Below are 12,592 nucleotides of genomic sequence, written 5' to 3' on the forward strand. Positions count from 1 at the left end.
GTGCACATTATTTACAAATCATGATACACATAATTTTGTATCATGTACAATTTATTTATACAAAAGCAAAAAAGTACATCAAACTCAAGTGCTACACTTCTTAATTGCTTGAGAACTAAGAATTAATTACTGTTGAGACAGAAAAGCAAAAGTAATTCTTTAAAAATGGGATCATCAATATAAAAAAAAACCCATAGTTTTCCAAACCTCAAGTTTAAGCAGTTCAGGCCACATAAGCTTTCTATAACTTGCGGATGACTGGAACACTGATCTCTGGTGGGATACCAGCCAGCCAGGACACCAGGGAAAGTGCTTGGCATTTGAAGAACAAGTTATTCTACCTGTTAATAGCCCAACCTTTGTAATCAGTGACTTAACCACCATTACATTACAGCAGCTGCATCTTCACTTCTGATGAGGAGCAGGCTTTACTGTACTCAAACACTTCACGATGTCCAGAACAGTCCACCTTTTACCGCCCCCTCACTGCCCTAGATCAAGGGAGCCACCACCACTACCTCCTCCTCTTCACGCCACTGAGCTGAGGAAGTTTAAAAGCCCATCCAGTTAACAGCCTGTTGGCAACCGAGAAAGAAAGCGGGACCCAACCAGCGTGGCCCAGTGACTAAGGCAGTTCATCAAAATGCTTTCAGGAAAAAAGCAAATTGATTCAACGTTGTGGTTTAATGCATCATAACATTATCAGAGAATATGAGCCGCACTGCAGAGGGGCTGCAAACATTGTCTGGCTGCAGCAAAGCAAGTGCCGTGCAAGTACTGCTCCGCTGTACTTGCATGGCACAGCAGTTGCTCAGGCTGTTGTTAATACGCAACTTCGGTGGACTGGAGCTAGCCCAAATTTCTCAAGAGAGTTATGACAAGAGTCATTATGCATCATGACAACAGTCTACAACCAGTGTTTCAAAGAAAGATGTGCCAACCTCTCACAGTGTGCAGACAGAGGCCAACAAGTTAGCGAGGAGTCAGAAACAGAATATCCAATTTCATCACCCTTCCACTTTGCTCTTCTCCCATTTCCAATCAGATTTCGGATTTCAAATCTGCTTTGGCTTCACCACCTCCTTTTATAAGCACTAGGGTTAAGAATTTCAGATTTCGTCTTCATACAGACACCTCCTCCTCCTTCAAGATATGAATTTGGGGGATTAAAAGCTGCTACAAAATGTCAAGCTGTCCAAAAACCTGGCACAGGAAGATTATATTACTGGGGACAGTGAGAACATAGCAAGCATGTACTGTATTTTTCCCCAGCATTCTTCTAGCTTCCAACCATTTTCAGCTAAAGGGATTTCCCTGGTTTGCAGTGGCTCATTTATTTGGAGCCGTCTTCCAGAGACTTCCCTGGTCTCCCCTTCAACTCACGTGATTTTTTTTTTTTTTTTTTTTAACATTCACAACATCCTTTGGCAGGGGAGTCCACAGTGCCTACCACCTTCTGCATAAATAGCCAAGATCTTTTACATTGAATCTCACCCATCTAGTGTCATCTGATAGCCACAAGTTCTTGTCCACAAAATAGCACAGTTGGTATACACCTTTTATTCCAGACATCTCTTCCCTTCAGTTAGGCAGCAAGAAGCTGCAGGAAACAGAGGATGGGGCAAGGAATAATAAAGAAACTAGTTCCAAAGAACAGGAGCAGGCAGACGAAGTATACAATCACCATCCCTCAGCACACAGATGGTTTTGTGCCCATCTCAGCCCAGTGATATACCATTAAGCCTACGAGTGCACTATTACCAGTTATCTCTGACTTCAGGCGCACTTAAGATCTGAAAAAACTTTAGAAAAGACGCTTCATTTTCCCATCTACTTTTGTATTTCTTTAAAAGGGGTGTAGTAATAATAAAGTGTAACAACAACTTTCTCCATAAACATGGCACAAGGTACTACATTGCTATGTGCCCCCTGAAAGCCCCCACAGCGCTGTGCAGAAGGCAGTCTACAGATTTGCATGTTTTTCCTGCGCGGCGTTACATATTACGGCAGAAATAGCATGCAAACGTTAAGTCAGAGGAGTTATAAAACTAAATGAGTCTTATCACGAACAACAACAGTAACAGCTGGTAGGCTCCCACCAGTGCCATCAGGTACACAATGCAAGGAAAAACACTACTGTTACTATAGTATATTTTACAATGACATAAGCTTCTTGTCCACCGGGATTTGTCAGTGGCTGTTTATAAAGCCCAGGTGTAACATTCGTTTCCTTCAGGATGCGAGTGTGAACCACACAGTCAGTGAGGGAGGATCCAGCTGGGGGAAGTCATGGCTCTTGCTTAATGAAAGATGATGGAGGGGAAAGGGGAAAAGAAAGAAGAGTTTGGGGGAGTTTAACTTCCTCACATCTTTCTCTTCAAAGATTTCTACTTTTAAGGCACAGAAAAAAACAGTCAAGCTGACTGGAGAAACCTAATAAAGGTTCCCGCATCCATATACCTTTTATGAGCACTGTGCATAAAGCTACTGCTAAGATAGCACTTGCCTGATACCTCAAGAACTTTGAGCGTGGGATCCTTCCAAATGGGTACTAAGGTAGACATCATCTGGTTTCTTTGAAGCAAGCCTAGCTATGTTGTGAACAGCTGTTCAAAGGTATCACGACAAAAAAAATTAATCAGCAATCCACAGGATGAAGCACTTGGTTTTTTATGAAAACCATTCAGTACCATCAAAATTTTGTTAACCTATAAAAAATTTTTTTAATCCTATAAGATAGATAATGCGTAATGAAAAATCTACAATCATTCCCCTATGTTTTTGCAAATGAGCCATTGCCCAGCTCCAGACACCATCACGAGCAGTCGCTGTGAACCACAGCAGCCTCTCTGCAAGTGAGAGGAGGAATTTGCGCAATGGGTGGGGTGCTCCTGTCACAGCCTAATTTCCAATGGTTAACTAACTAGAAGTTTAAGAATGACTTTTCAGCAAACACGAGCAGAACAAATGCTAATTCCTTTGCAAGCTAAAACAGAAATACACTCAATCCACTTCCTGGTATTGACATAGTACATTGTTCTAAATGCATCCATTGTAAATAGAATATAATAGCTTTGCCATAGGAAAATAGTTAAGAAACAGTTATATGTGGATCATGGTAGGGGTTTTTTGTTTTAATTTGTCTACCACTCCTTGATAGCTACACAAGCTTCTTGAAAAATATTTTTCACATGTAATATACACAGACTTCCATCTTTGCAACAACCAAATCTCCAGGTCCTGGGTTTTTTTCCCCCCTATAGCACAAAGCAAGCACTGACATTTATAAGTGTAACTGTTGACTCTAAAGGGTTTGACAGAAGAGGTGGCAGAAAAGCAAATAGTCTGCCTGCTCACTGGGGACCCTTGAGTCAAGGACTAAGAGTACAGTAACTTAATTACAGGAAACTCATTTCTCAGTTGTCTGCTTCTGTGTGCTTCATGGCTTAACTTGAGTATATGGAGCAGCGGGTGAGGGGCAGGGAGGGGCACTGCTAGGTTAAAGCAACACTGACTTTTTAAAAGTTTCCAGATAATCAGTTACTTTGCCAACACTTTGCTCAACCCAACTTGACCCTTATAAACGTGAGAGGTTAATTGTTAGAAATTTGTAACAACAAATACACCTTTTTCTTTTCTTTTTTTTTTTTTTTTTTTTTTTTTAAACCAATGATAGCAAGAATATTTCTTTGGAAAAAAACCAAGCAGCAATAAGATGTCTGGAAATAATCAAGAAAGTTCACATAAATGTTTATGCATGTAAGTAGCAGTGATATTTTAAACATTAGAAATTAAACACTCATTTCTTAATTCTGACTCAGTCATACCAGTGAAACATTTCTACATACTAGTAAACTGTATAAACGCTAAGTAAATAGAGAGATGCATATGATCAAAGACTATGGAAGTTTATCTTATAAGTCAGTGCTACAGCAGCCACTGGCATATGCCTGGCAATTCTTTTCAGTAAACGTTATCATAACATTCTTTGAAAGTAAGAGTATTTACAAGAATAAAACAACAAAACCTCTCAAAGTTCTAACTTCCAGTGCTAATGATTTAGTATCATTAGAAGACACTGGTATCATGTTTTGTCTTTAGTATAACATTTTCCTCAAGATGTAAGAACAGGTCTCTAAGTGACGATTCATTTTAATTCATTATTTAATCTTTTTTTTTTTTAACATCTAAAATTTAATTTCAGAAGAATGATTAAAAACAAAGCATCCAGACTAAATCGTTTTGTTTTACTAAACATTGTATCTCTTAAAGCACATTTTTATACAAACTGCTTGAAGAACTTCCTAAGTTCTTACCGCAACAGAATACAGTAACTGATTTGAAAATGAAGACTCAGCATTGTCTCATAATTTTAATTAGCTATATTTTATTGTACGAATTTCTTACTTTGCCAACATCACTAGTAATCCATCTGAGTACCTGAGGATGTGTTAGTACAATCTAGAAAAAAGTGCTTCAAATTGTTGGTAGTTATTCAGATTTTTTTCCTCATACTAGTGGTTTATAAAACACAGAGTGTCATCAAAACCAACACACTGCAGCAAGCTTCACTGAAATTGCCTGTTGCACCTCAAAAGCCAGAGAGCTCATTTCCATAGGCAAGAAGTTTATCTATTTTTCAGGTTCCTCATAACTTGGTCAAAAACCTGAGGTATTAGGTTAGGGAGGGAGGGAGGGAAGGTCAGTATTACCTGGAAATAAAAATAATGTGGAGAAGTTAGACTATTTCCAAAGACCAAACATGAAAGTTGAAGTGTAGCATGCCAGAGAAGGCCCTGCCACATCCATGCCTACTGCCGTGGGAACCCTGAAATTGCACATCCCAAGAGGCTGGCACTCACCGTGCCACCCATGGGAACAGCTCCCTTAGGATGTCATCATTTAAGACTATATATATGTCTACATACACACATTTCTATATATGTATATACATGTGTGTATCATATGTGTGAGAGAATACATAAACAGTTATACAACCTTATACACCCAGTTTCTTAATGACCCGGACAATTTTCCATGTGTCTTCTGTGTATGTGGAAGACTTCAAAGTCACGGGAATCTTGTGCTAATTGCCTCAAAACGTACAGCAAAGCATACATGGAGAAGATTTTTAGTTGTGGTATTCCCAAACACTCTAGTCGAATTTGGTGTCTGAAAGCTTTCCAGTTTTAGCTTTCCTTGATAACGTGCAGGACACTACGTTATGTGTCTGCTTGATTAGACAGACATCAGAAGCTACTGAAAAACACAAAGACCTTGAAGGTACTGAACAAGATCCTCAGGGCAGTTTCTAGATCCCTGCTTAACTGCAAAAGTGTTTCTGGAATGTTTTTTACGCGTTAGCAGTTCTGGTGAAATGAAACCACGTTTACAGAAACAAAGAAACACTGAAGGCTTCACAAGTCTTCCAAAAATTAAATGAAACAAGCAGCTCCCTGCCTCCCTCTCCTGTACCTAGACATGAACAATCCTGTGTTCAGTTTCGACCTTCTGATCTGGGGATGGAGCTAGCAGGAAAATGATTGGAAACTGGTACCTGGAATGTCCTAATCTCAAAGACTGTTGTCTTTTCAGTGTCTAACAGAGCTAGCTCTCAGTCCTCACCCATCCCTCTTCACAGGCATCAATCTCTGATTGCCAGTTTAAGAAGGAGAATCAATCTTTGTTTGATGGCCGTGTGATGCCGTCAGTGACTCCATCATTAATGATGCTCTGCAGGATTCTTTCCATTCCCTCCCCTTCCTTCCCCCAGACCCCTGCTCCCAGCCCATCTACAGCTCTATGCTATCACAAGTCCTACCCTCTCTAATTCCTGATGTAAAGCCAAAGCAAACCTTATGACTCACTTACTGGAAGTTGTTTACATGGTAAATTAAAATGCAATAAGAGAAAATAAAGTTACCTTTCACAGACAGAGTGAGTTTTCCCCAGATTCGATCTGAAAGTTTTATATCATCCCTATGTCTCCCTTAATTTTGCCAGAACTCCTCTTGGAGGCTGGAGAGCTGAAACGCAGCAGTATCTGCCACCGTTCCACAGCCAGAAAAGTAATTCAGTACTTAACATATATAATCAGTGTAATTTTAACACATTTAGACTTCATTAATACCTAGGAGAGCCACAGATGTGATCACGTAGGCTACTTTTAGGGAAGCAACCAGCATGGTACATGACAATTTGTTCCACATCCTAACTCACAGCACTAGTGTAGGCTTTGGTTCTAACTGGACTTCATCACAGTGCTTTTAGCATAAGAATTTATTTATAAGGGGGGCACACAACATGTAAATCAGAGAGAGCTCAGCCTTTGAAAGACTAGCTGTAACTGCTTCTCCTCTTGAGTCGAGAGTTCTCATAGTAATGTGTTAAGCTTTACAGTAAATTTCAAAAAGAAATTAATAGAAAGGCCTTCTGCAGTTAAGCATAGCTTAATACCCTTTACATGGAAAGAAATTTGTTTCTCTGCTGTTACTGATGCGCTTTTTGAAATTATTATCAGCATGTTCCTTGATGCCTTTCAAATGTCAAAAATTGAGGTTCAAATGCAATGAAAATATTTAGAACTAAATTTTGAGATGTATATCTTTAGGTTTAGAGAGAAAACAATATAAACCAGCCTAAGCTGCAAGCTTTTCAAACTAAAACATACATTTGAACGAATATAGCCCCCATATTTGAACGAATCATCCCACATCTTAAATGTCAGCTTTGGTTCTATGAGACTTAAGTATCCCATATGAAAAACTGGCCTCAGTCAACAAGATCTCTTCATCAAAAGGGGACCAAACGTCTTCTCCAAAGCTGAAATCCTAGCAGCCCACTGGTCCTCCCCCCTCATCATGTATTTCAGTACTATCATGGATGATGGGCTAGGGAGGGAGGGAAAGGTTACACAAGAATAAGTGAAAAGTTCCTGCTATTTAGATAAACATGCACACATAAAATTAATTCATCTCTCCCTTAAGTTTAAGGCCAGTAAGGGAAACGCACTTTTTGACTTGAAAAATTCTTCACAAAATCACAATGCTTCTTTTCTTCAATAATTAGTCAAAAAGATGAAAGAAAACTACTAACCTTCATTCCTGGGGACAGGTTCTGTACCACCTGGTGTTTTATCCGGCATCTCTGCAGACACAGGCTTAGTAAAACCTAATGGACACAAAGCAAAGAAAGCGTTCTCCATCAAAACCAGTACGTTTCAGTAGGACACTCCCCTGCCCCATGACCCCCACGAAGGATGGATTTTCAGCTTTCATCATTTCCGTGTTTGTATGTAAGATATGTAAACAAGCAAAACTCCCTAGAGATTAACTGCAACACCAATCAGTAGGCTGCCACCTGGACGTACTGCCAGGTAGGCAGGCAGAAAAGGACCCTCTAATAAATGGCAGTGGTAGACTGAAAGCACCAATTACATCTGGTGAACTTCTGTCTGTGAGTTTGTGTATTTCTTTCCCCTCGGTGAATTTCTAGTGAGAGGCCTATGAACTGGGCTGGAAGAGCTGCTTACGCTCACATTCTGCTGAAGTTAATGAAAGAGTAGCCGTGCGGAGGGTCACGTCAGCCTGCATTAAACATAAAATCCCATTAACTTAAAGCTTTACTACATTGTAGAGCACCAACACTTCTTCCATGCCAGCAGCGGGCAGAGAAGAAAAGGCTTCTCAGGAAGGCAGCGAGCCCGCCTCCTCTTACAGCAGTGTTATGTACTCTCTGTGGTACTGGCCGATGGTCAACATGTGGCCAACACATACTGACTGGGATTTTGTATCCTCCTTTTTAGCACCTTTGAATATTTTCCCATCACCAGCTGGACTGACATGCCATTTTACATAATGAAAGCCTCAAGATCAGACAGGATGCATCAAGAAAAGACAATTTAAAAAGAGCGCGATTCTCTGCCCAAAGGAGACTGTGCGCCAAGTGGGGCAGGGACTTCACCTCAGCTGACAATTCACGTAGCACAGTGGTGTGTACAGCACTATACAGAGTGCACAGCATTGGAAGTGCTAGCAGTACAGCCTTAACTCCTAATGAAGTCACTGAATTGTCTTGTTTCTAACAATGCTGAGGCAACAGAGCTGATTTGGCATGCAGATTTCAGAAGATCATCAGATCCAGAGTTATGGGAGACCTCCCTGGCTCACCCTGCAGCAGAACTGAGACTGAACACAAATAAATGACCTTTTTTTCCCCCTTCTTAAATTATTTTGCTCTCAAATGCATATGGCTTGTTTTGAATCCTATCACCAACACCTAGAATGAAAACATTTCTGCCCTAGCATCCAATAAAGGGCTTGGGTTTACACTGAAACCAAACTATACAAAATACATAGGATTTCTTAAGCAATTTAAGTCATAGAAAGTATTTCAGGTGTGCTATCCAGGGCAAGTATATTTGCCATATTTAATTCACGTATATGTAAAAGGCTCAGAAATGTTAGACACATCTGAGGCTACAATCCACTAGCACATCCTAGGGTACAAACTAATTGTTATTTAGCTGATGGAAACTCTACTACATATGATTTTCTACATCAGCCAATTCATCTCCACTCAAGATAAAAATCCACCAGGTCTTACTCAGGAATTACTTTGTCCTTAACATAGGTGTTTCATCTCCACAACATTACACATACTGAAGATTTGGAACTAGCCGAAAATCTTCTCTCAACTCCCTAAAATTAATAGTGATAACGCCTATCCACCTGAAGGTCTGTGCACATGAGTTCATAAACCACAGCTGGACGGTGTCACAAACTGAATAAACAAGTGTGCCCTCAACAGAGGATTTAGACAACTATAAACACCTAACAGTCTCTAAAATCCTTTATAAATTTGCTGTAAAACAGAAACCTACTCTCCAGAAGACATTTAAAAAAATAAATTTGTTCTTCAAACAGATTATTCAAATTTAATTATCTATGCTTATCATCACAAAACAGTTGGCTAGAATAAATACACCAACTAATTCTAAAACTTGGCAAGCTCATGTCCAACCCTCTGCATTCAATGATGTGCTACACATTGTCTGTGAACATTGCACCAGCTTATAAATCAAACTCTAGTTTTCCAGTGATTTACTAGTGAAGTTGATAGGAACTAGTCAATCATACAGTGCATTTGAACCAAGAAATCATATCAATAAATACAATATTTAGTTCTGTGATTCATTTCAAAATCCAAGAAAATGTTTTCTGTAAATTCTACATTTAAATAAATCATTTCGTATGACAAATTCAGGGAACTACATGTTTAAAATAATAAAACATGGATATCCATGTATTTGTTTTCTGGTTTTGGTTGGTTTGAGTTGCACAGTATTGAAATAGATACATACGTAAACTTCACCATGAAAATGCTCACGGAGTAACTCACTGACACGTTAATGACGTAAAATTGGTAGTCTCAAAAATAATTTTGGGTTTCTTTATTGACATTTTGTAGAGGTGCTAAATACAAGCAAGATTTTTTTTTTCCTGGCCTCTTCTGCCCTAATTTTTATTTATGCAAGTCCAATATTCCTTGTCTACAGTAGGCCAACATTTCTTTCTACGTGACCTTCTAAAGAAGTGATAAGCTTGCTTTTGTGTCATCAAAACTCGGTACCAGAAAGCATTACACTTGAAGTAAGACACCTACCAACAGTCACTTCTCCGGAATTTAACAGAGTGCCTGTGCTCATCTCTCTCCATGGAGCACGACCTACCATTCCCAGCACAAAACCAAGCAGGATTCAAATGGGTGTTGAATGACCTTGGCATTTTTAATAATGGAATGGTAAACTGAAAGCTGGATCATTCAGTTACTGCACACAAACCAGGGTACTTATTGAACAGGTTCAGACTTCCCACAGCTACAACAGCTCTCTGTTTCAAGAACTCATTTGGATAATCTAAGGCAATTTAAAAACTACTGTCCCACTAATGGTTTTGCACAGATTTACCGATTTAGCAGCTCTGCATTACAATAAGTGATAGCAAGGGAGGCTTAAGACAGTTATAACAGGTTGAAGAAAGTCAGCATCTGTGCCTAGAAAAGACTTGTCACTCTCTGTAACAGTTTTAGTAATGAAAGAGTCTGAAATGTGTTGCTGTTTCCTAGCTTCTTCTAAATCACACAGGAGATTAATAGTACCAGAACAGTTCAAGGTGCAAACATGACTGGACCCATATAGAGCCTTCAACACCTTCCCGTAGCATTGTCAATTTTAAAAATTACACCTAAAAAATGAGGTCCAGTTACGTGGCACAGAATAGTATTTTAAGCGACTTCTTTAAAAAGCATGGAAATCCATATATTTTAAAATCTAACAAGTATGTCTCTCATTAATGCAAACCCGTTCCACACTGTTGCTAGCAATTGCAGAATATACTAAACATCTTTAAAAAAAAAATCCACATTTTTTGATAAAAAGGTCTATTTCATCACTCCTGGTCATATCACCAAGTAATCAAGATTTCTCTTCATGTAACCCCAATAAACTTAATTCTTGTAAGATTTATTCTGCTTTTCTTTTCTTCTCTGAGAGGTATAACAAAGCTAGTGGAAGAAGGAAAGATTTAAAGAAAATGAATATAAAACTCCGCTCTTGTCTTCTGTAACACACCAAGTTTTGAATTACTCAAAAACCAGAAGTCAAAGTTTAGCATTCCTTTATTTATTTATTTATAAAGTTCCTAGTTTCAACCTAGGAAGGAAATCTCTGGCAAATACTATTCATCAGACTAGGAAAGTAAATCTCTCTCTCTGCAGTAAGGCCAAGCAGGACTTACGTAAAATTCAGCAGAGAAGCAGCATTTGGGGTATAAGCTTGCTAGTAAGATATAAAAGAAAGGAATTCTTGCTTGCTTTCTATACAAATAACCTCCACTTATCCAAACAATCTTATTGCAAACTTTGGGATACTACTACTAATAATTTCAAAAGATCAATCATACAAAGTACCTTATAAAAATATTCCTGTTAGACCCTTCCAAATACTCTTGCAATATAATTATGGATATAGCTTTAATTGTCTCTGCATCTTAGGCTCAGCTATTCTAGTAGTCCATGGGGTACTTGGTATTTCTGAATTCATCACTCAAAGCTGCTACCTATTGCTTACTCCTCTGAGCACTTTTTCACAGAACATCCCAGTAAGAGAACTTGAAATACATATGCATTCATAATTTATGAATAAACACAGCCATGCTGTTTACATTTCTTAATTAAGCAAAACTCTTTAACAGTAACCAAAAACATTCAGATGTATGACCATGCATTTTCACAGGCCATAATCAGCCAGGGCCACCCAAATGGGCATACTGGGAGGTCCTAGCTCAAGAAATTTGTTGTTCCTTCTAGTAGATTGGTTTGCCTTTAAAACCCTGAGCTGCTAAAAACTGCAGATCAGCTTTAATGTTATGAAAAAGTAAGATCTCAGCTCCTTCAAACACAGGATCTGCTCAATAGCATGCTATAGCTGAATTCATGGAAAAATATTCAAATTTAGAGCACATCAGTGACTAAAAAATACTTTTAAAAAAGCATGCTCAAAAAATACGGATTACCTGCATTTCACAGACAAATATAGTCCTTGTCCCTTAAATTAACTGTACTTTGCTAAAAAAATATATTAAGGGTTTCCAATTATTCAAAATAGCTATTAACTGAAGTATCGCAATTTTCAAGCTTCATGGAGAAACTTCATTGGAGAGAAGACTTCTGTTCCATTTTTGTTCTCTCAGCAACTTATTGCTGTACTCTAAAAAAGCATCAAGCAGCTTGAAAGGAACTATTGTTCATCATAGGACTGTTTGCAGTTGTAACTATGGAGTCCAACTATGTATTTATGTTGAACAATGATCATCACTAACGAAAATCTAACCTGAACCTCCTCCTTTGTGTCAAATTCCTGGCCCCTGGACTACATCTGTTCCAAATAGCTAGAAGTGATCATATTTAAGGAAGTTAGCTGGATTTCTTCAAAAACTTTTCAAATACAGTGCCTTAGACAGACACTGCATTCCTTTCCCATCTTCCAGAGGCACAACCAGCATTAAGATTCTGCTGTGGCCACTTTATTTACGATCAACGTAAGTGTTCCTTTAAAATACCGTATTACATTTTTAAATGCAGCCTTTTACAGATTAAACAGTTAGTGCTTTATGAATACAGAACAATACATGTAAAACAACTAAAGCTCTGAAGTTCCACATTACACACTGTGCTGTTAACAGTAAAGCCACCTGCTGGTTTATTTTTAAACAGTATTTGGATGAGTTCTTCCTGCTGTAATAAAAAAAAAAAGTGTAAGAGTGGGTGAGGAGAAAATGGGTATTAGTAAGTTTTTTGACATGAAATATTTTGTAAACAAACAAGGACACTTAGATGCCCACACACAGCCTGGCCCAGACTGCTGCACTTCTCAGGTGAATAGTATTGGATGTTGCATTTCTGAGAGCAGAACTGCTCACAAATGCCCAAAACCAGCTACTCAGAAAGTCTCAGGTTGCGGGATGAACTCCAGACTCCAAGGAAGGCTATGGCAAAATTCTCACCCACATTAACATGACCAGAGCTTGACATT

General features: G+C 38.7%; 1 protein-coding gene across 2 annotated transcripts in view; it reads right to left on the reverse strand.

Annotated features, from left to right (window-relative positions):
* The window catches only part of PLEKHG1 (pleckstrin homology and RhoGEF domain containing G1), a 136,937-nt gene that overhangs the window by 90,397 nt on the left and 33,948 nt on the right, over positions 1-12,592 (reverse strand). For both annotated transcript variants that reach the window (XM_076333856.1, XM_076333855.1), the window contains exon 3: positions 7,096-7,170. In XM_076333856.1, coding sequence (XP_076189971.1) covers positions 7,096-7,144 — 49 coding nt within the window. In that variant the 5' untranslated portion in view covers positions 7,145-7,170. The remainder of the gene's footprint in view (positions 1-7,095; positions 7,171-12,592) is intronic.

This window comes from Aptenodytes patagonicus, chromosome 3, assembly GCF_965638725.1.
Source record: "Aptenodytes patagonicus chromosome 3, bAptPat1.pri.cur, whole genome shotgun sequence".
NCBI classification, from domain to species: domain Eukaryota; kingdom Metazoa; phylum Chordata; class Aves; order Sphenisciformes; family Spheniscidae; genus Aptenodytes; species Aptenodytes patagonicus.